The sequence below is a fragment of the Lepidochelys olivacea genome (genome assembly GCF_965140295.1).
Source record: "Lepidochelys olivacea isolate rLepOli2 genome assembly, chromosome: 4".
Classification (NCBI taxonomy): Eukaryota; Metazoa; Chordata; order Testudines; family Cheloniidae; genus Lepidochelys; species Lepidochelys olivacea.
This window is the reverse complement of record NC_140414.1, coordinates 130,469,843-130,497,202: the sequence shown is the minus strand read 5'-3', so window position 1 is coordinate 130,497,202 and position 27,360 is coordinate 130,469,843. Positions and strand designations below refer to the sequence as shown.

Sequence of the window (27,360 nt, the reverse complement as noted above, 5' to 3'; positions counted from 1 at the left end):
AAAAATGTTATGTTTAGTTGAACTATACTGCGTTACAGACAGAATAATCATCAACCTTTTAGCATTCTGCTAGTTCATTTGTCGGACTGTAGTATGTCAGACATAAGTGCTTTTTCACAAACATTTATAAACCAAAATCATGAAAAGTATAATGTAAATAACGTAAAATGACGATAATTTTGAATGCTGGAGTGTAAAAACACTATTTTCTCCTCCTGTCCCTCCATTTATACACTTTGAAGAGCTCAGGTTAAAAATGCATAACCTTCTTCTGTTTGCCACATACCCACAGACAATTTATATGGCATGTTACCTAATGCTGACAATGAAAATGTCTAAAAATACAATCTTGTGCAAGAAACATGCACAAGATACTTTGTAATGTCAGAGAAGTCATTCTGAAACATTTTAAAAACTTCATATACACAGTGCACTTATAAGCAAACATGTTTCCCTGCCTCAAAAAAGGCATGAACAGAAATCAAATTAGTTTTATTTATTAAAAGACATGTCAGTACTATTAGAACTAAGGTATTTGTTTTGTATAAATGCCTCTTGAAAGTTTCTATCTAGGTAGTTATGGGGTCCCATCAATGTCATAAGAAGTAATCACATTTAATATGATTTAGTAATTCAAGATATCCAGAATTAGGTTAGCAAACCAGGTAGGTTTCAATGTAAAATGAAATATAGACCCACTTGCATTAACATAAGAAAGGTAAGAACAATTAGCACATCTTAAATATGTGTGTTAAGCACTGATCTCTCTTTAGGTTTCTGCTTTAGTTCCCTCATTCTTTAATCTTTACATTCCCCAAAACTATTAGCAATAATTGTGGCACATTATTTTAAATACATTTAACCAGGTTTAGCCTTTTCTCCTTTTTACTGTACATGTACACTACAATGTCAGAAATAGCAAAATGTCATTAATTTTAAACATTCATACTGATAAGATCTGATACATATTTATTTTTTGGTTTATCATTTTTTGACCCAGTGAAGTTGACATGACCTAAGACGTGCAAGCCCCAGAAGGATGCAGATACTAGCTCAATGGCAGGCTGACCTATTCAGTAGAAAGATCCCAACTCCCCTTAATACTGCCATTTCACAAATGGAAAAGGGAAATTATGTAACTTGACCAATGTCACAAACCAAATACATGTCAGACTCAAAAGTCAAATCCAGTCACTCTCTGCAATCTAAACAAATGGCACATGAGTTTTACTTAAGCCTTTTAAATAAAAAAGTCACCTTGAAGCAGAGACCAGGCCTCAGAATTTCAATCCAAAAAGATGAAAGTTTTGGAAAATTAGGAGCAACTGAAAACAGGAGTTTATATAATGGGTGTGATCTGGCACTCATTACAGCTCTAGCTACAAGGAGTAAAGAATTAAGGTAGAAAATTAAAAAGAAAAGAAAAAATAAATAGAATAAATATACAGACACTGAAATGAAACAAAGGTAATGAGACAGAAATTCAAAGAAAAAGTATCATCTTATGTATTGGGATTAAAGGCATGAAGGGTTATGTTACAAAGTGTGGGTGTGATTTGCTGTCCTTGCAGAGCACAATGGTTGTACCTCAGGTCAAAAGTTTTCACTAATTGCTCTAACAATATCAGGAACCAGAGGCTACATGGCTCAGAACTGAGGATTTGTAATATCCCTGTCTCTTTTAGGTAACCTAAATGCTAAGCAATGAACATTATACTCTGTTCTAAAAGTAGTTGTCAATATTATTTAATGTAATCTCTGTCTAAAGTGCAATACCAACTTAACTATATATTTTGTTCCTCTCTCCCATCTACATACAATATTGAAATTACTAGTTCTTTGATCCCTCTGATAGCCAAAGGAATACTAGTTTGGAATTTTTCATGCATATTAAAGAGTATGAAGCAAAATTATGTAAAGGGAGTGTATATTTCCATTTAGCTAACCTGGAGCCCTCTATTGGACATGGCTGACAATGAAATGCATTTTCACCACACTTTCTTTGAATGAAGAAGGCTTCTAAAACACTCACTTACAGGATGCTTGGCTGAAAGTCTGCCAGTCACAGTTGCTGTCTGATTCCATGTAGATGAAATAAATCCCTTTAGAAGTAAAAAAAAAATCCAAATATAAAAGCATGTTGTAAATTGTTGCAGAAGTCAATATGTGAAAATGAAATTTTACTCTAAAGCTTATATATACTATGTTATCAATATTTCCATATAAATAGAAACAAGGATTATATTTTTAATAAAAATGTTATAATTTTAAAAAACTTCAGAATTATTTCAAAGCATCTTATATAGAATACTCAAATTTACAGGGGGAGCTTTTTTACATTCTTACCTTTTTCATGCATGAAAGTAGTCCATCCACATAGGTTGACTTTATCTTGTGAACCTAAATTAGAAAAAGAGTTTAGTACCTCTCTCTCTCTCTATATATATATATAGTTATGTAAATTGTAAGAGGTTTTCAAGTGGAAACTCATACTCTTCAACCCATTGACAACTATAGAAAATGTGTAGATACCGCAAAACATTTTCAATAGAAGGGATGACAGAAATATTCAATAGTGGTTCAATACACTGACTTTAATGGTGTTGAATATTTGGCTCTAGTCTAAATATTTGGCTATGCAGGTGTTGCAGTGTGAAAGTTTTAGAGTTTGTCGCTCAGAGATGCAGAAACAAAGGATGACACAAGAAAGCCAAAGACTGATTTTTTAGTTTTACTCTGGAAACACATCCATTGAAAACGCAACTGTTAAATGAAATGGGCATACTAAACTAATGTTGTGATGGATTGTCAGCAGACTATTGTAAAAATAAGAAATAGCAACATATCAAAAAGTCCACTGATGTAGCCCCTTACAATCTCGAGCTCTGTTCTTGTTCCAGATTTTCTCATTGGCAGTGCACTGTATCACCAAACCAATTTTGTTAGTGAAGTTTTCTAAAATTGTTTGTGCAACAAATATTTAGCAAAAAATGTGGCTTCAGCTGTTAACTGCAAAAAATGTCGTGCAAACCAAACCTATTTTTGAACTCATACTAAGAATTTACCTACTGCTCCAGAAATATGAAGATTATTTAAAGAAATACGTGAAATCATATGCTAGCCAAAAGATTCTCAGACAAGTGGTGTAGTAAAGCTATATTTTTGTTCAGTTAATTCTTGCTTTCAATGCAAATATGTTCTTTATGAAAAATGAACTCACCTGTCGGTATTCTAAAATTATCTTAGGCAATGGATGAAGATCTTGCAGTTTATGTAACTGGGGAATAAATAAAGAATTTGACTTAGTAGTGTGCTAGTTATTTAATTAAATTTTGTTATGTTAACAAGCTTAATTTAGCATTTAGAATACTGACTGATTTCTAGATGGCTGAAACCTGAATACTACCTCTTTTAGTAGTTAGAAGCAGCATCAGTAGTGTTAAAGGTCAAGCAGAATTTCTAGAAGCTGAGAAGTGGGACAGGAGGGGACTTTTCATAGAATATCAGGGTTGGAAGGGACCTCAGGAGGTCATCTAGTCCAACCCCCTGCTCAAAGCAGGACCAATTCCCAGCTAAATCATCCCAGCCAGGACTTTGTCAAGCCTGACCTTAAAAACTTCAAAGGAAGGAGATTCCACCAGCTCCCTAGGTAAAGCATTCCAGTGCTTCACCACCCTCCCAGTGAAAAAGTTTTTCCTAATATCCAACCTAAACCTCCCCCACTGCAACTTGAGACCAGTACTGCTTGTTCTGCCATCTGCTACCACTGAGAACAGTCTAGATCCATCCTCTTTGGAACCCCCTTTCAGGTAGTTGAAAGCAGCTATCAAATCCCCCCTCATTCTTCTCTTCCACAGACTAAACAATCCCAGTTCCCTCAGCCTCTTCCCATAAGTCATGTATTCCAGTCCCCTAATCATTTTTGTTGCCCTCAACTGGACGTTTTTCAATTTTTCCACATCCTTCTTGTAGTGTGGGGTCCAAAACTGGACACAGTACTCCAGATGAGGCCTCACCAATGTCGAATAGAGGGGAACGATCACGTCCCTCGATCTGCTGGCAATGCCCATACTTATACATCCCAAAATGCCATTGGCCTTCTTGGCAACAAGGGCACACTGTTGACACATATCCAGCTTCTCATCCACTGTAACCCCTAGGTCCTTTTCTGCAGAACTGCTGCCAAGCCATTCGGTCCCTAGTCTGTAGCGGTTCATGGGATTCTTCCGTCCTAAGTGCAGGACTCTGCACTTGTCCTTGTTGAACCTCATCAGATTTCTTTTGGCCCAATCCTCTAATTTGTCTAGGGCCCTCTGTATCCTATCCCTACCCTCCAGCATATCTACCTCTCCTCCCAGTTTAGTGTCATCTGCAAACTCGCTGAGGGAGCAATCCACACCATCCTCCAGATCATTTATGAAGATATTGAACAAAACCGGCCCCAGGACCAACCCTTGGGGCACTCCACTTGATACTGGCTGCCAACTAGACATGGAGCCATTGATCACTACCCGTTGAGCCCGACAATCTAGCCACCTTTCTATCCACCTTATAGTCCATTCATCCAGCCCATACTTCTTTAACTTCCTGGCAAGAATACTGTGGGAGACCGTGTCAAAAGCTTTGCTAAAGTCAAGGTATAACACGTCCACCGCTTTCCCCTCATCCACAGAGCCAATTATCTCATCATAGAAGGCAATTAGATTAGTCAGGCATGACTTGCCTTTGGTGAATCCATGCTGACTGTTCCTGATCACTTTCCTCTCCTCTAAGTGCTTCAGAATTGATTCCTTGAGGACCTGCTCCATGATTTTTCCAGGGACTTAGGGGAGGCTGACTGGCCTGTAGTTCCCCGGATCCTCTCTCTTCCCTTTTTTAAAGATGGGCACCACATTAGCCTTTTTCCAGTGGTCCAGGACCTCTCCCGATCGCCATGAGTTTTCAAAGATAATGGCCAATGGCTCTGCAATCACATCCGCCAACTCCTTTAGCACTCCAAGATGCAGCACATCCGGCCCCATGGACTTGTGCTTGTCCAGCTTTTCTAAATACCCCCGAACCACTTCTTTCTCCACAGAGGGCTGGTCGCCTCCTCCCCATGCTGTGCTGCCCAGTGCAGTAGTCTGGGAGCTGACCTTGTTCGTGAAGACAGAGGCAAAAAAAGCATTGAGTACATTAGCTTTTTCCACATCCTCTGTCACTAGGTTGCCTCCCTCATTCAGTAAGGGGCCCACACTTTCCTTGACTTTCTTCCTGTTGCTAATATACCTGAAGAAACCTTTCTTGTTACTCTTACCATCTCTTGCTAGCTGCAACATCTAGGTGTGATTTGGCCTTCCTGATTTCACTCCTGCATGCCCGAGCAATATTTTTATACTCTTCCCTGATCATTTGTCCAATCTTCACTTCTTGTAAGCTTCTTTTTTGTGTTTAAGATCAGCAAGGATTTCACTGTTAAACCAAGCTGGTCACCTGCCATATTTACTATTCTTTCTACACATCGGGATGGTTTGTCCCTGTAACCTCAATAAGGATTCTTTAAAATACAGCCAGCTCTCCTGGACTCCTTTCCCCCCTCATGTTATTCTCCCAGGCGATCCTGCCCATCAGTTCCCTGAGTTTGTCAAAGTCTGCTTTTCTGAAGTCCAGGGTCCATATTCTGCTGCTCTCCTTTCTTCCTTGTGTCAGGATCCTAAACTTGACCATCTCATGGTCACTGCCCCCCCAGGTTCCCATCCACTTTTGCTTCTCCTACTAATTCTTCCCTGTTTGTGAGCAGCAGGTCAAGAGCAGCTCTGCCCCTAGTCGGTTCCTCCAGCACTTGCACCAGGAAATTGTCCCCTACACTTTCCAAAAACTTCCTGGATTGTCTGGCATCAAGAAGCAGAGTAAATTCTTCACTGCTGTGAATGCCTGTGTATGACGCTCTGTACCTCAGGGAAACACCCAGCATACCCCCATGTTCATTCTTCTTAAATGATTGTGTGGTATCCCTTGCAAAAGTTTGTCATGTCAGGTGTCTTCAGAAGGCTCATGATGCACTGAACATTGTTGTTATAGTGATGTTATAGTAATTGTTGTTACAGTAATGTTATAGGTTGTAATTTCATGTATATAGTTATGAGGCTGAAAATGTGTCTTCATGGCTTAAAATAAGTCCAGGCAAAAACTCTCTAACAGCACCTCATCAAGGCATGTATGGGACAAACCCAGCCCAGCCTCACAGAAACAAAGGACGCTGGCCTCAGCAGCAACAAAACGATTTGTTGGACTCAAGTGAGTCACCCCCCTTCCTTTGGTCAGTTTGGAACTGCGATGAGGTAATGCTCACCTGACTCTGACGGGGAGGGGGCAAAGCCAAGAGGGAAGAAAGAACATGATAAAAGGGAGAGATGTTTGCCATGCTCTTCCTCCCTCTTCCACCTACATCTACAGACACCACCAATAGCAAGTGATTGAAGCGCTAGCGGATCAAAGGGGAGAGCCTGGCTGAAGGGCAACCAGCCAGTCTCTGGTGAGAAGCATCTAAGTTTGTAAGAGTACTGAAAGTGTTAAGATCAGCTTAGAATGTGTTTTGCTTTTATTTCATTTGACCAAATCTTACTTGTTATGTTTTGACTTATAATCACTTAAAATCTATCTTTGCAGTTAATAAATCTGTTTGTTTATTCTACGTGAAGCAGTGTGTTTGGTTTGAAGTGTGTCAGAGACTCCCCTTGGGATAACAAGCCTGGTCCATATCAATTTCTTTGTTAAACTGACAAACTCATATAAGCTTGCAGCATCCAACAGGCATAACTGGACACTGCAAGGCGGAGATTCCCAGGGTTGTGTCTGGGACCGGAGATATTGGCTAGTGTCATACAGTTGCAGAATCCAAGGAGCAGCTTACATGCTAGAGGCTCTGTGTGAACAGCCCAGGAGTGGGGGTTCTCAGAGCAGGGTAAGGCTGGCTCCCAAAGTCAAAGATTGGAGTGACCTAGGAGATCACTGGTCCAGATAATACCTTAGGGGAACATCACACTCTGGCATAGTTGGCACTGAGATCATATTTGGTCGATGCGATGATGCTGAAGTTGACAGTGTAGTTTCTGGAACGGGACTCAACGGTGCCCATTCTTGCACTACGGTCAATTAGTGGTGCTGTCTTAGGCACTAATTTGGAGGAGGAATGCTTGGTTCTCTCTTGCACTCTAGTCGACTCCCTTTCCCCCTGCTTTACAGAGTTTGTGGGGGTGGAGATCTTCCTCTGGTCAAATCTGGCATCAGTCCTTCGTATATGCCTTGCCCAAGCACTTGAAACAACTGTTGTGCAGTTTCCTCACAGGCATAGGCTTTGACAGAAAGCACATGGTTTGAAGCCTAGTGATCAGGGCACGACTCGGTACTGGCAACAGAACCCCAAAATGGGGAAAAACAATAAAAGCAAAACGTTTAAACTACTAAAACTTACTAACGACAGTAACAACTAACGATAACTAGACTATGTACATAAAGGTTGAGAGAAAACTGCACTAGCAATTGACAGGCATTCCAATGACTGTTACGGGTGGTAAGAAAAAAAACTATCCGGGACCAGAGGTGGTTCTGCTCTTTATACCTGCATGCAGTGGTGTGCGGCAACAGAGGGTGCTTGAGCTACCCAAGAGATACTGATGAGGGAAAAAGTTTCCTATGACCGTGCGCTGGGCACAGAGACACCAAGAGCAGCATGCACATGTGCAAACACTCAAAGAAGAATCTGTTCTCCATATCTCATAATATATGACTAAAGAAATATCCAATGAAATTGAAAGGTGGCAAATCCAAAATTAATCAAAGGAAATAGTATCTCACACAACACTTAAGTAGACCGTGGAACTCATTACCAAGGACTTGTTGCTGAGGGCAAGAACTAAACAGGATTCAAAGAGGAACTGGGACATTTATACAGACAAGAACATCCAGATTTATTATAGTTAATGCTAACTAAAAGAGTATGTTAGTAAAGGAGATGAAACTTCATGTTTTAGGGTTTACGCACATTTCTAACTATTATGGATTAGATTACACCTGCAGGGGGGCTGATTGCCTCATACCTGCATATTGTGAGGTTTATCACACATTCCTCTTACGTATCCTGTGCTGGCAACTGTTGGAGGCAGAATACTGGACTAGATGAACCATGCATCTAATCCAGTATGATAATTCCTATGTTCCTATGACACAGAAGACAGGTTTTTCCATGACTTTGTCTCCCAGCCACTGAATCAGAAGTAGTCCACATTTTTGTTGTTGACTGATACAGAAAACTCTGTCTGTGGTATCCCCTATCTTGGAATATAGACTGCTGCAAATTGTTGTTCAGTTCTCATTTCCTTGGAGACGGTTCTGAATGTCGAGTTTCCGCATGAATATATTGAAAAGCTGAAAGTACCGCACTCCAACTTTTCACTCAATTAAGTCAGTCCAAAAGACTTCCATTCTCAACTGACAGTTGAGGGTGCTACTTTGTTACATAAGCTACAGCCGTGCAACTGTCACTCAGAGCGGAGAGACAAAGTGGATAAGGTAGTATCTTTCATTGGACCAACTTCTTTTGGTGAAGGATACAAGCTTTTGTGCTTACACAGAGTTCTTCTTCAGGTCTGAGAAACTAACTCAGAGTTGCAGGGGCAGTTGCGGGGGTCACAAGGCATCTTATGTCTTATCCGTTATCCACAGTGCTCCTCTTGTATTCTAGAGAGGAACCATTTTTCCCAACAGGAAAGTGTACCCATGTGCACCCACAAATTGGCCAGGCAGGCTTTCATAGTGATCCTGAATTCAGGAATTTCAGACAAAGATTTCCCTTTGGTCAGGTTTCTATATCTGCTCCATATCATGAACTGAAGGACTGAATAGGTCAAGTGAACTCACACTGATAAAAGAAACAGGTGAAAAGGCCTCATTTAAATAATCACTCACTTAACTATATCTAAACAGGAGTCAAACTGTATCTGAATCCTAGGAGACCAAGGGCCTACCAAATTGTTGTAGTTGGATCTCAGTAGGGTCTGAAGTAGCTGCTTGATGTTTGTTGCTCTAAGAGAAGTAAGATACTCTGAGAGTGAACAGAGCCTGGCACAAGGTGTCAAATCTTGTGAACGGGAGAAAAGAATCTTGTCCTAATTGTTCACAAACTCATGTTGTTTAAGAACCTCTCTCTCTGTGAGCCCAAAATCACCTTCTGTCTGCACTGAAATCCGATGGAGAGATCATACAAGTAGTGAAAAATGCAGATACCTCATCTTTGAAGGAGGCAATAATCATACCACAAAAAGGTTGAAGAAGATTCTTGGAGCTGATGAAAGGCCAAAGAAACAGGTGAAAAGTAGGGCTGTCAAAAGATTAAAAAAATTAATCACAATTAATCGCACTGTGAAATAATAATAGAATACCATTTAAAGATGTTTGGATGCTTTCTACATTTTCAAATATATTGATTTCAATTACCACACAGAATACAAAGTGTACAGTGTTCTCTTTATATTTATTTTTTATTACAAATATTTGCATTGTAAAAAACAAAATAAATAGTATTTTTCAATTCACCTAATACAAGTACTGTAGTGAAATCTCTTTATCATTAAAGTTGAACTTACAAATGTAGAATTATGTATACAAAAACTACATCAAAAAATAAAACAATGTAAAACTTTAGACCTACAAGTCCACTCAGTCCAACTTCTTGTTCAGCCAATTGCTAAGACAAACAAGTTTGTTTACACATTTGCAGGAGATAATGCTATCCGTGTCTTGTTTACAACGTCACCTGAAAGTGAGAATAGGCATTCACATGTAACTGTTGTAGCTGGCGTTGCAAGAAGCGCTAAAGATTCATATGTCCCTTCATGTTTCAACTACCATTTCAGAGGATGTGCTGATGATGGGTTCTGCTCGATAATAATCCAAAACACTGCGGACTGACAGACATTCATTTTCACCATCTGAGTAAGATGCCACCAGTAGGAGGAGGATTTTCTTTTTTGGTGGTTTGGGTTCTGTAGTTTCCACACTGAAATGTTGCTCTTTTAAGACTTCTGAAAGCATGGTCCACACCTCATCCCTCTCAGATTTTGGAAGGTACTTCAGATTCTGAAACCTTGGGTTGAGTGCCGTAGCTATCTTTAGAAATCTCACATTGGTACCTTCTTTGCATTTTGTCAAATCTGCAGTGAAAGTGTTCTTAAAATGAACAACATATGCTGAGTCATCATTTGAGACTGCTATAACATGAAATATATGGCAGAATGCGGGTAAAAGAGCAGGAGACATACAGTTCTCCCCGAAGGAGTTCAGTCAGTCACAAATTTAATTAATGCATTTTTTTTAATGACCATCATCAGTATGGAAGCATGTCCTCTGGAACGGTGGTCAAAGTATGAAGGGGCATACGAATGTTTAGCATATCTGGCACGTAAATACCTTGCAACACTGGCTACAAAAGTGCCATGTGGATGCCTGTTCTCACTTTCAGGCGACATTGTAAATAAGAAGCGGGGCAGCATTATCTCCCGTAAATGTAAACAAACTTGTTTGTCTTAGCAATTGGCTGAACAAGACGTCGGACTGAGTGGACTTCTGGCTCAAGTTTTACATTGTTTTGTTTTTGAGTGCAGTTATGTAAGAAACAAAAAATCTATATTTGTAAGTTACACTTTCATGATAAAGAGATTGCAGTACAGTACTTGTACGACATGAACTGAAAAATACAATTTCTCGTTTATCATTTTTACAGTGCAAATATCTGTAATAAAAAAATACAAAGTGAGTACTGTACTCTTTGTATTCTGTTGTAATTGAAATCAATATATTTGAAAATGTAGAAAAACATCAAAAATATTTATTAAATTTCTATTGATATTCTATTGTTTAACACTGCGATTAAAACTGATTAATCGTGATTAATTTTTTTTAAATCACAATTAATTTTTTTTAGTTAATCGTGTGAGTTAACTGTGATTAATTGACAGCCCTAATGAAAAGGCCTCATGTAAAGAAGGCTGTACATAAAAAAAAAGGGTGATTCCTATTCCAGCCACAGGCATCAAATGTCATCCCACAGAGCTGTTCACTTAGCAGGGCTGAACGTTTGTGCATCTCCAGAGAGGGACCAACAAAAGCTGCTGCACCCACTAATGAGATAGCCCGTGCTAATAGTTCAGCCGGTATATCTTGCAGCTGGAGGAAGACACTGGCAGACAAGTTGCATTTACCTACTCCTAACTGGTCCACCATTGAGGTAGATCAGTCTGTGTCCTCCGAGGTGGAAGGGTGAAGAGAGGTGACAGAAAAAGCAGGAAATAGACTGTCTCCAAGATCTGAGTCTGATGGTTCTCTCAACAAACCAGGCAGAGACAGCAGAGTGAGGTGCTTCTACCAAATGGAGGCAAAACATTGGACTTTTGGCAGAGTTCCAAGCTATCGATCTATAGGGAGCACTGTGGTGCCAAAATCTCTCCAGTGAACTGCCTCCATGAGTGTCTGTGAGTATTGTTACCTAGTAGTCTGTTCCTGTGCCTGTGAATAAATATTTTTAAAAACCAAGGAAGGAATCCTGAAAGTTAAAATATACCTAGGCAGCCCACTGCCAAGTTCAAGACAGTCCCTTCTACAGGCGAAAAAATACCTGCCATTAGGTGTATCTTCCCGGCAATACCAAGGTAAGGTTCTGGGGAATTTTAAGAACTTTATAGCCAAAAAGCTAGAGAGTACTCCATTATCCCTGAAAAGCCTTGTAGTAGCTAAATAGAATTATAATCGGAATCTTTTCTATATTAAGCCTGCAAATATCAGGAGCAACTGAGTTCTTCACTAGCCTTTTTATTATTGATAAACAGTACCTACATTGGACAAAAATTCTTTTTAACTTTTGGCACAAGAAAACTAAAATGAGATTATGACAATTCAGAAAGTGAAGGAAAATTTTTAAGCAAATGACAAGTATACTGATGCAATAATAAATAAATTGTATTCCTATAAACTCTCACTATTATTACTGAAAATAACAAGGATGAAAACCACCAATGTAATAACAGACCCCCAAGGTTATACTCCTGTAAAATGAGAGCATTAAACAGGTATGCATGGTTTCTTAAGTACAATATTTATTTGTAATAAACTGTCAATCAATTTTCTACTTAATAATTGTAAAATGTAATTTACTGTGTTTCTCACTTTTGCTATGCCTTTTTTCTGTTCCTGAGTTCACTTTTTCTTATCCTTCCTACAATAGATTTTGATGTAATTTTTCCTGCATAGTTTACAGTTGTGTTTCTTCTTTTCTTACTTTCTCTTTCTTGCACTGCACTCACTGTGTGCTCTATCTGAGCCTCCATCATTTGATTTTTTTTAAATAGTTTCAACGGATAATATCTATGGTTATTTTTAAGCATTTTTCTTTTATCAACATAAATTTTCACAGTTGCAGGAAATTATGGAGAGATCAGAAAAGGGAAGATCAGGATTGTTTAATAACAATAGACTTTGAGATTCAAAAAGTTAAAGCTTCATAACTATTACAACACAAATTGTTAATATCAGATGTCAAAATATACAAAGTAAATATCCTTATATCAAACTCTAAGTTCACAAGAGGCATTTTTCTTACTTTGCCTAGATGTAAATTTCTATTATGAATGGAAATATTTTTTCGTTTGTGTGTGGTTGGTAAAATTGATGTTTACCAACATTTACTGATTAAAATCTAATCCTTCCAAGCCTGTCTATATTTTTGCCTTTCCAACTTCATTCCATTAAATGTCTTTCTACTATGTCATTTTTCCAAGTTATGCAATCAATTTTTCTCACCTTCCCAGCCTTTCATGCATACAGTTAGTCAAATGTTCCAGGCACATGAGAGCCATAGAACTAAACTAAGACAAGGGACCCCAATGTCCAGAGGCAACTCCCAAGAATACTTACTGGTGGTCAGCAGAAAGCTGCCTGGAAAGCTGGATGCCAGCTCTCCTCCTGGTTTCCAGATGTTAAATCGCATCAAAAGACAGCTAGAAATACACTAAACACTTTCTTAATATTATTTTCTTTACATTATTGCTGTAGAAGCCACAGGGATGTAATGTGATCATGAATAGCAGTAAGTTCATCCATAAGACATCTCTCTCCATCATATGAAAAAGTTTGACAATTTCTGAACTAAGTAAACTGGACCGTAAATTTGAATCAAGTTTAAAACTTAAAAAACAACAAATAAATATTTATGAGTTTTGTTATGCTAGCAAATTCTAAACTAGGTATATGTTTAAAAAACCTTTCAGTTCTCACCACAACTTCAGAAGTGGATTGAAGATGCTGCATCTCAGTTCTGGGAACTTTCTCACACAGCATATGGAGCTTTAGTTTTTCGAACAATACCTATATTAACAAAAATATATATATTTCAAGGTGATGAAAACGTTTGAAAATTGAAACATAATGGAGCATTACTATTGTGCATCTGGCCTTAAACTCTATAGAAAACAAAAAGCATTCTGTAGCAAAGAGGGAACAAAATGGGTAAAAATTGTTAGATATTTGTAAAATTGTTGTATTTATCAACATCAAACAGATCTTTAATTTTAAAGATGCCTAAAACAGATGAGTCAAATATATTGCTATTGCTATGACTTGGGTGAAACCTTTTATGGATTGAGTTAAAACCCCATTGAGATTGACAGATATGAACTCACCCTTCAATTAACATGACCCATCTAAGACAAATGGTGTGTGGTGACCCTGCATAGGAACTTCAGCTAAATATTTTTTTGGGTTGTGTGGTTGTGTGTGAAGGGCAGATCACACAGAAACAGAGAACAGACAAGAACAGAGAGAGAGGGACAGACAAGAAAGCCAGTTTGGAGGTTGGAAGCATGATGTGACGCTGGAAAAAGCTAGTGAAAAAGCTTTTGATCTGGTGTTGGCTAATGAGGCTTAGGGACTTAAGCTAAGAAATTGCTCCTTTTGTTCTTGGTTCCTTCTGCATTCAGAGTCACAGGACTTTGTACATTCCTTGTAAGAAATAAACAAGACTTCATCAAAGAAAATACCAGTCTCCATCAATTTCTTCTTCCAGTTGGAACATCCCCAGGACCCCAAACTTTGCTCAAGTCAAAAAGGGGCAACGCTATGTTTGTGAGAAAGCTGATGACATATCCTCCATCATCATCATAAAATGACATAACTAGTACAATAAGGACAAGATTTCCAAAGTTGTGAGCATTACTGCTTTATAATCCCTCTCCATGAATATTTTATAGTGTTAATAATTTAAAGAAAGGTAGCAATCTAAACAGTACCTCTCTCAGCTGACTACTGCTGGTCAATAGGAATTGTTGTCCAGCAGCTCGATGGGCTTCCTGCTCAAGCTCTTTCAATCGCAACTATAAAATTGGTACATCATAATTATTCCACTTGCACTACTTTGTTCTATTTAGAGTTACAGTCTAATTTAACAAGCATTCAGGACTATTTTTACTTACTTGCAATTTGATCACTGTATGTGTCACCATTTTTGGCTATGTTTAGTTTGAGAACATAATTTATTAATGATTTGGAAAGGGGCTGAGTAATAAGTAGTGACTAGCAAACTTTGCAGTGGACCAAGTTATTTAGGTTAGTCAGGACCAGAAAGGACTGTGAAGAACGTTAGAGATCTACACCATCTAGGTGAATGGGCAACATGATAGCAAGTTAAGTTCAGTGTTGATAAATGCAAAGGAATGCAAATTGGAGGGCAAAATTAAAACTACTCATGCACTTTACAAATTTCTAAATTAATTGTATCAGCTCAGGAAAGGGACCTAGGCATTATTATGTGGACTGCTCAGTGAAGACCTCTGCTGAATGAGCAGTTGCAGTCAAAAAAGCAAATAAGATTTTTGGATGCATAAGAAATAAGATGGAGAATAATACAGAAAATATTACAATTCCATTATATGAATCAATGGTGTGGCCGAATCCACAATACTCTGTTGCAGCACTTACCACCTCATCTCAAAAAAGATATTACAGAATTGGAACATGCTCACAGAAGGGCAATAAGAATGATAAATGGCATGCAAAAACTCTCATATGAAGAAACTGAAAAAAACCTGCAATTGTTTACCTAAACAGAAGACAAATGGGAGGAGATGAGACAAAAGTATATGAAATAATGAATAGTATAAAGAAGGTAGATCAGGAACTTCTCTTCTCTGTCTCACAACACAAGAACAAGGGACATTCTATTAAATTAAAAGTGCAGAAAATTCAAAATTGATAAAAATACTTTTTTCATACTTTATGCAATAAGACTGTGGAACTCATTGCCACAGGACATTGCTGATGTCAAAAAATTAGCAACATTCAAAAAGGGACTGGATATTTATATGGATAATAAGAATATCCAGAGATATAATTACTGATGAAAAATTGTAAGTGATATTGAAGCTCATGCTGCAGGTCTTAAGCTAATCTCTATAGAACAGGATGAACCCTAATATGGAAGCAAACTGAAAAACAGTTTACCTGGTAACAGAAACAAAATTATCACTTTCTCTTCTGATTCATCACAAGGGAGTAATGCTTGTGGACTTTGGAGGTGATTTTATGTTGTTTCTGAAGGCTTCAGGACTAATCTCCACCCTTCAACTCAGGCCACAGAAAGTTCTTACAAAGCTGTAAAAACTCTTCAACCACCAATTACTAGCATTAAAACAACAACTTTAAATTATATTGCCTAACCTTAAGGCCAAAAAAAAAATGTTTAAGTCTCTGTGATGAGGTGTTCACCCCACATTTGCCTTGAAAGGGTTAATGCAGACTGAGAAGGGAGCTATTTAACCCAACAGGCCATAGCTAGGAGAAATCAGGTGGCTAAGCAATCCCCTGACCCAATGAGGAAGCCCAGCTGAGGAGAAACGAGCTGGGCGGGGATAATAAAGACAGGAAATTGGCAGCAGAGGGGCACTGCTGGGAATGTCTACAGTCACTCCCTGGGAGAAGGGAGGTGCATTTGGGCTGGCAAACCCAGAGGAGGGAAACCAGGAAGGTAGGACAGGGCTCAGGGAAATGCCATAAAGTCTAGAAGGGAACAGGCCTTGACTGCTGGCTAGAGGGTCACTGAGCCGGAAACCAGAGTAGAGGGCGGGCCTGGGGTTTCCCTGCTAGCCATTGAGGAAGTGGCACCGAGGTAGTGAATGGGAAGACTGCCTAGCACTGCTAGCAGGGAAAGACTTTGATACCCTGCAAGGGGAACCAACTTAGTGACCTGGCCAGAAGGCTGAATCACAAAGATGCTGCAGCAGCTAGTGGGATTAGAGAGGGGCCGCAGACCCGTGGAGAGATGGCATGCAATTGCAGGAAGGGACATTGACCTGGTGAGCTATTCCCCAGAACAATCAGGAGACGCTGCCTTCTTGACAGTGAGTGGATCACCCCATCACAGTCCCCCTTTGGAGAAAAATTCTGATTTGTATTCCAGTCATTTAGACTATCCAGGTGGGTTGAATGAGGAGAAAAGCTGCAAACAGAAAGACAATTATCAGAAAAGAATTTTTTGTTTCTGCTGCACAGCTTCTGTCCTTATCCATATAACAAGATTCTAGGATTGTCACTGTTTGTCAAGCATCGTTGAGGGCACTTTTTGTTCAGATATCACCAGGTTCAATCATCACTGGGTTTCACAGTCTGTTACCAAGCAATTTTTAAGTTCTCAGCCATTTTGACTTTACATATTACACTTGTGCAGTGTACAGCTATAGTAAGGGATGTATCTATGCCATTCCAAGAGTCCCAAACCATTGTGATATACAGGTAACTCAACCAATCACCATTCTAACTCTACAGCCAATTAGCATGCAACAATTTCATTGTATGAGGGAGACTGCACAGATGGTGGATTACTTGGCCAACTGCCTCATCCACGTGCCCAACTGTTACTCAGCCAAATCAACATAACTATCCATATACAACCAGCACATACAATAACCCCAAACATCACTCTGAAGCCTAGAATTTCTGTTGGAAACAGCTGCAAGCATGGCGAGTTTCTTTTGTTTAGAATATCACCAGGTTCAATCATCACTGTGATTCGGTGTCCATCTTTTAAGTTTTCAGCCACTTTTGGCTTTTTTCCCCCCACACATACAACTTACGAATTACACCTGTGTGACAGCATGGGCCTTCAGCTACTAGTTCACCACATATGGAAAGTAAAGAGCAGTGATTCACAGAAGTAGGAGAGGAAAGGATAAAGCAGAATTTTAATTATTATTAAACAGTAGAACAATAGGAATAAAAGTTCCCCCTCCCATATAGTAAATGCTTCATAATTTAAATAATTATTTGAGAACCAAGCCAGCAGCACCTTCCTACCAAAGGATGCCACTGCAGAGGAATGGAAATCTACTTTGCCAATCTTCCTCAGATGTGGCTTAGCCTCTTTCTTCTGACAGTGATACCAGGAGCCTTGAAGAAGTCGTCCTGAGTCCCTTGGTATATGGTTTCACATATCTTTTAACATCTTGCCTGCAGCAACCTTGAGGTCTTAACACCTTTCTACTTTGGAGTGAATGAGACAAACAGGATACAATTGGTATGTGTACTCTGTATGCATGAGATGTATCTTTAGAGGTCTCGGAATGTCCATTTATGCCACAGCCTTCCAAAGGAAGGCCAAGGAAAAGAAAACAGTTCCCTAAACTGATACAATTATCTCTGGTGAAACATGGGTTTGATGTTCCATCAAATCACTTCACAAGAAGGTTAAGAAGGTTGTAAGTGAACAAATTAAGTTTGTGAATTAGAGCAAAATGGTGGAAGAACTATTTCCCAGAAATTGCAGAAAAAGAATTTACCATGGGCAGAATGATTTCTGGAGCTATAACAACTTTTTCCTCACAACAGCAGCAATGTATTTCTTTTATAGACAGCAGAACTAATGCCAAAACCTGTCTTTTGAAGGCAATGGTAACTAGAGAAATCAGCCACAGTTTTATTTAATTTGTCATTCTGATTAATCTTGACATTTAATTATACTCAATTCAATGCCTAACTAAAGAATGCTCCTAAGGCTGTTACCCACTTTTCTGTGATACTTGGTTTTAGGACTCCAAGCAACCATCTTGGAGCAACTCTACTGTAGATAAGATTTCCAGAACTTTATTGTTATTATTTCTTTCTATTATGATAGCATCTGTTAGGATACAGATATTCAGGCCTGTCTGTAAAGGCCTGTACGCTAAGAATTTAGGTGTATTCTTATCACTTGGCTAGTTAGAGAGATATAAAAGAGAGAATCAAAATCACTGTCTGCCGGTGTAAGGTCTTTCTCTTACTGTGACAGTCTGAGGCCCGGTTCTTAGGCTAAGGCCTTTGGCTAAGCAACAGAGGCAGCCATAAGCTGGGAAGCAACCAGTCACCTCCTCACATTCCAAACTAGTCACATTGAAATAAGGTGCTATTGGGCTGTTAGGAATACAATCCTGTCCTGATAGCGCCCATCACCTCCAGAGAAAGGGAAGTGCCTAAAAGATGTAAAAGAAAACTTAGTTTGATAGCATCCTGTCTGGCAAGAACTCACTTATCAATAGCTGGGATGTGAAATCCTCACTTCTGTATTGTTTTGTCATTATAGTTCCCACTTTGCTATTGTTTGTCTGTATAACCTCTGTCTGGTTCTGTGATTGTTCCTGTCTGCTGTATAATGAATTTTGCTGGGTGTAAAACTAATTAAGGTGGTGGACATAATTGGTTAAATAATCCTGTTACAATATGTTAGGATTGGTTAGTTAAATTTCAGGAAAATGATTGGTGAAAGTATAGCTAAGCAGAACTGAAGTTTTACTATATAGTCTGCAGTCAATCAGGAAGTGGGTGGGTGTGGGTGGGGCAGATGGGAACAGGGAATGGGGGTAAGAAAATTGGAATCATGTTTTGCTAAAGGGGGAAATGGGAACAGGGAATGGGAGTAAGGAAGTTGGAATCATGTTTGGCTAAGGGTAGGAATGGGAACAGGGACACAGGTGTCAGGCTTTGTGGTGTCAGAGCTGGGAAGGAGGATACTAAGGAAGGAAACTGGAATCATGCTTGCTGGAAGTTCACCCCAATAAACATCGAATTGTTTGCACCTTTGGACTTTGGGTATTTTTGCTCTCTGTTCATGCGAGAAGGACCAGGGAAGTAAGTGGGTGAAGGAATAAGCCCCCTAACATCTTGGTGCCGGTGACTCGGATGCATCGCATTGGATATGTGAGTGGCAGCCTGTAAGTCCCCCTCCCCAACAGTCCGCGCAGCTGCTTGGAGGGGGTATCGCGAACTCTCGTGATGGTAGTTGCGGGTTCTGGCAAGCCAGGGTAAAGGATTTTTTAGATAAATGGATAAGGGAGAACCAGGGCCCATACCAGGTACAGGGGTCAACCTGGGATGAGATTAAAAAGGAAATGGAGGAAGTGTTAGGGGACCCAGAGGGATGGGGGGTGGCTGAGGAGCCCACCCTCCTTGGTACATGGGTAGTGGAAGAAGGTCCCTGCCCATGGGGACTGAATGCCTTCCAGGGAAAGGAGGCACTTCAGTCCCCTTGTGAGAGGTTTGAAGTAAGGGCAGCATTATGGGAAGCTGCCAGGAATCTTTCAAGTTTGGTGCTGCTTCAGCAAGGGCTGCTGAAGGGTTGTAAATTAGTTAGGGGTAGTTAAAGATGATTTGGCACAAAAGGGTTTAAAGTCAAAAGCAGAGTTAACAGACTACCTTTAGAGACTGGATCTGAGACTTGATCCTGGGGGAGTGGAGAAAAAAAAAAGTTTCAAAGTGCAACCTGCCATTCCACACTCTTTTGTTTCTCTGAAGTTTTAATGGAGGGTACTTTGGATACTTATGTGAGATGTCAAGAAAGAAGTTTTGTTTAATGATAAAACCCAGTTATATACATGTAACTGTATGTGCAACTCTGTGCAGTCACATTGGATGGAAGCTTGGTAATTAAATTATCCAAGGGGGTCAGGTCGAGTGGCTACTACCACCACTATGCTTCTGTCCACAGAAGCCTTTACAGCTATTCTGAGGGAACATGGGCCCTTTTCCCACAGAAATAGTCTATAAGGGACTGCTGCAGGCAGCAGGCAGAGAGAGAATCTGATCAAAATTATTTGACTTTTGGGTAATGTAATCAAAATCACTAAAGGATGGAAGGGGTTTCTTTTGGAACTTAACTTGGCTGCCCCTGGTTGTGTCTAGTTGTACAAAATGGAAGTGTAATCGGGGTACAGTTGTGTAAAAAGAGTAATTACAGTGCAAGGGATGTTAGGCAAAACAGAATTTTGTGTGCACACACCGGTAAAAGGAAAAGGGGAGGAATGATGGGAACACTGAGCCTTGGGGTGGCTCTGGGGGATCAGATTGTTGCTTTGGTGGGTGTGCATGAAAACTCTGTGGGCATGAGAGGCAGTTACACCTTGTGTAACATTAATATGGCTAATATGTTATGAAGGTTAAACTATCTGGAAGGAATGTGCATTTTCCCAGGATGTGTACAGTGCTAAAATCTGAAGCTGTGTCTCAGCTATTACCTGAGAATAAACTTAAAGCTTGGTACAGCAGAGAAACTATTGCAAACATGGTCTGTTGTACAAGAGGGGAAACTGAGGTATACCACCTCATGAATTTCATAAATGACCAGCGAGTGGGGTAATTCACTAGCCTGACTATAGAACAAAATAAGGATAGCCTGGAGGTAATTCTTCTGTTTTTCCTGCAATTAACAAGGAAATTTGTAAAAGAAAGTGATATTATTAAGCAATAATCTGTCCCCACCAGGGGGGTGGAAATTATTTCTTTTGTTTTTCAGACACTCTACAAGCTGGCGCCAGTGGGAAAAATAACTCAGAATACCATGGATCTATGTTTTGTGTTTGTCTGTGTTGTTTGTCTTGTTGCTAGCATTGCTGTGCTTCAATGAACAAAAAAATCTCATGACATGGGTGGGGGATGGCTTCAGAAGGCTGACTTTGGGGGGCAGATGTGTATGGGAATGCAAAATGCTCAACTAGGAGGCCAGCACCTGTGTAATAGCTACCGTGGTACCTGGAAATGGAATGGCAACTAAGGTGGTTCCCACGAGCCATATGGAATAATGAGAAGGGGAGGAGCTCACTGGGAATCAATGGAGGTGTGTAAAATAGTATAAATCAACAGAAGATGTTAAATGTGCCCCTCTCCTGTGACTATGGAGGAGCAGGATCAATGGTCTATGCAAGGGGTGGACAATTGGGTGTACTGTGTATAATTTGTTTTGCTGGGAATGTACATATTACTGGGGGCACAATTACACCAGCCCATAACCAAACTACACCCATCTATATGCTGCTATCTGGACTTTGGTGCACAAATGGATCTGTGAATCTTATTGCTGTGAATAATCAAACCAGGGCATACTGCCTGATTCCATACCAAGTGGTCAAGCTGGTTTGGACAATATCACATTTCTCTGTGAACGTTCAATGGACTTATGATATGGACAAAAGCAAGCAAAACCTGCAGGGGCAGCTTGTTGCAACTGCCAGCAACTGGACACATAAGATCATGACCCTGTCAAAGGAGGAGAGGCAGTGTTTTGGGGGTATCTTGGATGTTGGACCATACTGCAGTGGTCAGGACTCGGTGTTGCTGTGGATTTTGTATCGTTAACTGTACTTGTGTTACGTTGCATATGGAGATAACCTATAAGTAATAAGCCCACCAAACCCTGCAGTGTACTAGATAACCCGGACCCAACCTTCTCTGGCCCACTATAATGGGAAGTCTGGAACACTAATTGGAATAGGTGTGGTATGCCTAGATGAGCGAAGGTCCAGGGCACTATACTACACAAGGGGCAGTGGGACAAATGGACTATTGACACTGTCCACCTTGATGCCTGGCCCTATCAGGAAATGTGTTGCCATATGTCCTATGCTTTTCCAGGGATACCTGGGCAGGAGGATCCCAAAAGGAAAAAAAAAAAGGTGTGGAGTGTTAGGATACAGATATTCAGGCCTGTCTGTAAAGGCCTGTACGCTAAGAATTTAGGTGTATTCTTATCACTTGGCTAGTTAGAGAGATATAAAAGAGAGAATCAAAATCACTGTCTGCCGGTGTAAGGTCTTTCTCTTACTGTGACAGTCTGAGGCCCGGTTCTTAGGCTAAGGCCTTTGGCTAAGCAACAGAGGCAGCCATAAGCTGGGAAGCAACCAGTCACCTCCTCACATTCCAAACTAGTCACATTGAAATAAGGTACTATTGGGCTGTTAGGAATACAATCCTGTCCTGATACCGCCCATCACCTCCAGAGAAAGGGAAGTGCCTAAAAGATGTAAAAGAAAACTTAGTTTGATAGCATCCTGTCTGGCAAGAACTCACTTATCAATAGCTGGGATGTGAAATCCTCACTTCTGTATTGTTTTGTCATTATAGTTCCCACTTTGCTATTGTTTGTCTGTATAATCTCTGTCTGGTTCTGTGATTGTTCCTGTCTGCTGTATAATGAATTTTGCTGGGTGTAAAACTAATTAAGGTGGTGGACATAATTGGTTAAATAATCATGTTACAATATGTTAGGATTGGTTAGTTAAATTTCAGGAAAATGATTGGTAAGCTAAGCAGAACTGAAGTTTTACTATATAGTCTGCAGTCAATCAGGAAGTGGGTGGGTGTGGGTGGGGGAGATGGGAACAGGGAATGGGGGTAAGAAAATTGGAATCATGTTTTGCTAAAGGGGGAAATGGGAACAGGGAATGGGAGTAAGGAAGTTGGAATCATGTTTGGCTAAGGGTAGGAATGGGAACAGGGACACAGGTGTAAGGCTCTGTGGTGTCAGAGCTGGGAAGGAGGATACTAAGGAAGGAAACTGGAATCATGCTTGCTGGAAGTTCACCCCAATAAACATCGAATTGTTTGCACCTTTGGACTTTGGGTATTGTTGCTCTCTGTTCATGCGAGAAGGATCAGGGAAGTAAGTGGGTGAAGGAATAAGCCCCCTAACGGCATCTAGAGGTCAGGGCTGGGCAGCATTGTGCTGGGAACTGTACAAAACACAGTTCTTGCCCCCAGATATTTTCCCTTCACATCAGAAATGTAATCTGAGCAGATGAATGAAATTTCTTGGTTGAGTTGACTGGATACCAAAATGTGGCAATGAGGATAATGGAGAATCCCCATTGAACAACACTTCTCTTCCAATGCCCAGGCTGTAACAGTAGGTGGCCCAGATCCAGATGAAGGAGTCTGCTTTAACACGTCTGACCTCTGCGGATGCAATGGAGGTTCCTGGGCTATCAAGTCCAAACAAGTGCCTTGTGAGCCAACGTAGAACTAGGAGAACGACTTCAGCTCTCTCTTTTTTAAAGACACAGATACCGAAAAGAGGAAAAAGCAGATTTTTTTCTGCCCAGAACATTATTTCCATACAGAGAAGCTTTGACTCCTGATTATTTCCTGGTTTTGGAAGGAATATAAATACTCATGCTTCAGATCATAAGCAAACCTCTTATTGGACTAAATTTCCCCTCTGGGATATTCTCTAACTTCCTTCTGTAGGGTTTCTTGCATCTGGTACTGACCAGTGTCATAGGCAGGATACCGGACTCAATGGATCATTGGTCCAATCCTGTATGGCCATTCGTACGTTTTTGATCAGACACAACACTGATAGAATTACGTGAATTAAAAGGATGTGTACTCTAAGATTTTGGAAGTTTGTCTTGCAGGCGTGCTGCCCAGCCTGCAAGGCTTGTCCCTGCAAGAGTCTAGAGTGAAAACCGATGGTCTTTCATCATGTTTGTAACTACTGCTCACAAAGGGACATTTGGATATGACCTGGGAATTATGCTGTCATGGGGTGATATTGACCCTTTAAAAGGGAACAGGGCCAATGCGCTCATGCCTTACCTGCATGCTCCAGTTTGGCCAACTGGACTTAAAATAGGGCTCTAGAAAAGAAGACCTAGTGAGTCAGGGCTGCCTGGAAGGAGGAGACTGAGTAGGAAATGAGCACTGGTAGAGACTGTATGTTGTTACTGGGTGGAGAGTGAATGCAGAAGAGCAGCAAGAGGAGTTTGCTGTCTGGTGTCTCCATCCCAGAGAGCCTGGGCTGAAGGGCCAGGGAGCAGCACAGGGAGCTGCCGACTCACTCTAAGCTGGAGCCAAGGGCCAGAGAAGGCTGAAGGCAGGGGAGCAGCAGAAGGGTTGACCCGCTGACATCTCCAGGGCCAGACAGCTGAACCTAGAGGAACAGTGAGAGGGCTGTGGAAGTGTCCCAGCAGGGAGGCTGTGGGGGTTCCTGTGGGGAAGAGCAGGGTTGCAGTCTAGCTTAGAGGCTGGGGGGGGCTGCCCAAGGCCAGAGGGACAGAAGAAGGCTGACAGTCCAGATATGGCCAAAGGTACTGGTGTATGGATGTGGGGCATAAAAGGCTGAGATGTCAGGTGAACTTCATGAGTATTTGCACTGGAAGTGAGAAATTGATTTTGTGTTAGGACTTTTGCTATGGACCAGTTTTCATGAAGGTTCTTTTTATAATAAATTAGCCCCAAGGAGCGGTATTTTTGATAGAGAAGAGATTGCATATGAAGTTACTGCACTACTTGAGAGCAAAAACTGATGCAGGGAACCACTGAGGCATCCTCAGCCATGAGCAGGGCTCAGGAGACGACTGACCCTGTTATAGATGCCTAATTTTGCATTGCATCATGCGAGTGATTCCATATCCTCAGAAAGAATTTCTGGAGGCACATTTTGTCAAATTCCATGCATGGCACCAACAATCCTAGCCACTGGCAATAACTGTCTATGAATGACCACTGACAGGAAATGACTGATACAATAAAGTTTTGGCTCTTTGCAAATCTTTACTGTGGTGATAAAATTATGGCCAGAGTCATGCCTGTTTTTGCCCCTGCATGATCAGTTCTCTGTAATGGATTTAAAAAATTCTTCTTGATTTTAAACACCTCGTGGGTTTGAATCCTTTTCAGCAGCTGGTGAATTACAAGTGGGTATGTTTTTCTGGACAGGGCACTGACAGGTAAGTTGTCCATGAATGGAATAGATGTGTAGCTTGTGACATGAGCCATGCTATGGCTACTACCAGCCATGTAAGACTCTGGGTGCAAAGGGTAGATCAAAAAGAAGATCAAGACTGTACAGGAATTGTAATAACTCATGCACAAATGTTCACTTTGTCTTTGAGAGAGATAAGGTGGATGAGGTAATATCTTTTATTGAACCAACTTCTGTTGGTGGAAGAGACTAGCTTTTGAGCTACACAGAGCTCTTCTTCAGATTCAAAACCAACAGAAGTTGGTCCAATAAAAGATTTAATAATTTTATTAAGATGATGTTGAAGTAAAAAGAAAATGATACAGAGTTTAAGCATAGAAGTTTCTGGTTATCAGGGAATAAGGTACAGATTATCAACGGTGCAAAATTCGGTTTAGGAATGGATGGCGTAAGGAATACATAATCTGCAATCTCCCCGATTGGGGGTAAAAGTTTAAGGGGTCAAAGTACACATTGAGATATGGGGGTATGTTTTTCATAGATATTTAGGTCAGAAGGGACCATTATGATCATCTAGTCTGACCTCCTGCACAACGCAGGCCACAGAATTTCACCCACCACTCCTGCAAAAAACCTCACACCTATATCTGTACTACTGAAGTCCTCAAATCATAGTTTAAAGACTTCAAGGAATCCTCCAGCAAGTGACCCGTGCCCCATGCTACAGAGGAAGGCGAAAAACCTCCAGGGCCTCTTCCAATCTGCCCTGGAGGAAAATTCCTTCCCGACCTCAAATATGGCAATCAGCTAAACCCTGAGCATATGGGCAAGATTCATCAGCCAGATACTACAGAAAATTCTTTCCTGGGTAACTCGGATCCCATCCCATCTAATATCCCATCACAGGCCATTGGGCCTATTTACCATGAATATTTAATTACCAAAACCATGTTATCCCATCATACCATCTCCTCCATAAACTTATCGAGTTTAATCTTAAAGCCAGATAGATCTTTTGCCCCCACTGCTTCCCTTGGAAGGCTATTCCAAAACTTCACTCCTCTGAAGGTTAGAAACCTTTGTCTAATTTCTAGTCTAAATTTCCTGGTGGCCAGTTTATATCCATTTGGTCTTGTGTCCACATTGGTACTGAGCTTAAATAATTCCTCTCCCTCTCTGGTATTTATCCCTCATATATATTTATAGAGAGCAATCATATCTCCCCTCAACCTTCTTTTAGTTAGGCTAAACAAGCCAAGCTCCTTGAGTCTCCTTTCATAAGACAAATTTTCCATTCCTCGGATCATCCTAGTAGCCCTTCTCTGTACCTGTTCCAGTTTGAATTCATCCTTCTTAAACATGGGAGACCAGAACTGCACACAGTATTCCAGGTGAGGTCTCACCAGTGCCTTGTATAACGGTACTAAAACCTCCTTATCCCTACTGGAAATACCTCTCCTGATGCCTCCCAAGACCACATTAGCTTTTTTCAGGGCCATATCACATTGGCAGCTCATAGTCATCCTATGATCAACCAATACTCCAAGGTCCTTTTCCTCCTCCGTTACTTCTAATTGATGCGTCCCCAGCTTATAACTAAAATTCTTGTTATTAATCCCTAAATGCATGACCATACACTTCTCACTATTAAATTTCATCCTATTACTATTACTCCAGTTTAAAAGGTCATCCAGATCCTCCTGTAGGATATCCCTGTCCTTCTCTAAATTGGCAATACCTCCCAGCTTTGTATCATCCGCAAACTTTATTAGCACACTCCCACATTTTGTGCCAAGGTCAGTAATAAAAAGATTAAATAAGATTGGTCCCAAAACCGATCCTTGAGGAACTCCACGGGTAACCTCCCTCCAGCCTGACAGTTCACCTTTCAGTAGGATCTGTTGTAGTCTCCCCTTTAACCAATTACTTATCCACCTTTCAATTTTCCTATTGATCCCCATCTTATCCAATTTAACTAATAATTCCCCATGTGGCACAGTATCAAATGCCTTACTAAAATCTAGGTAAATTAGATCCACTGCGTTTCCTTTGTCTAAAAAATCTATTACTTTCTCAAAGAAGGAGATCAGGTTGGTTTGGCACAATCTACCTTTTGTAAAACCATGTTGTATTTTGTCCCATTTACTATTGACTTCAATGTCCTTAACTACCTTCTCCTTCAAAATTTTTTCCAATTTAAATGTTCGGTGAGTTTATGGTTCCAGTTCATATGGTCCAATGGAAAAAGTCTCTCAGTCCCTTTCCCATAGTTGATGCACGATGTCATACCGGCTCACACTTCCTGGTACTGTCGGTGGCCGGTGATGTGTTCGATG

At 40.5% G+C, this 27,360-nt stretch overlaps 1 protein-coding gene across 1 annotated transcript in view; it reads right to left on the bottom strand.

Annotated features, from left to right (window-relative positions):
- The window catches only part of POLN (DNA polymerase nu), a gene marked incomplete at its 3' end in the record, with an annotated part of 269,901 nt that overhangs the window by 135,411 nt on the left and 107,130 nt on the right, over positions 1-27,360 (bottom strand). Inside the window, exons 14-18 of the mRNA XM_084625771.1 lie at positions 14,316-14,399; positions 13,306-13,395; positions 3,221-3,277; positions 2,347-2,400; positions 2,037-2,102 (exon numbers count right to left, since the gene is read on the bottom strand). Of these exons, the coding sequence (XP_084481897.1) occupies positions 2,037-2,102; positions 2,347-2,400; positions 3,221-3,277; positions 13,306-13,395; positions 14,316-14,399 (351 nt within the window). The remainder of the gene's footprint in view (positions 1-2,036; positions 2,103-2,346; positions 2,401-3,220; positions 3,278-13,305; positions 13,396-14,315; positions 14,400-27,360) is intronic.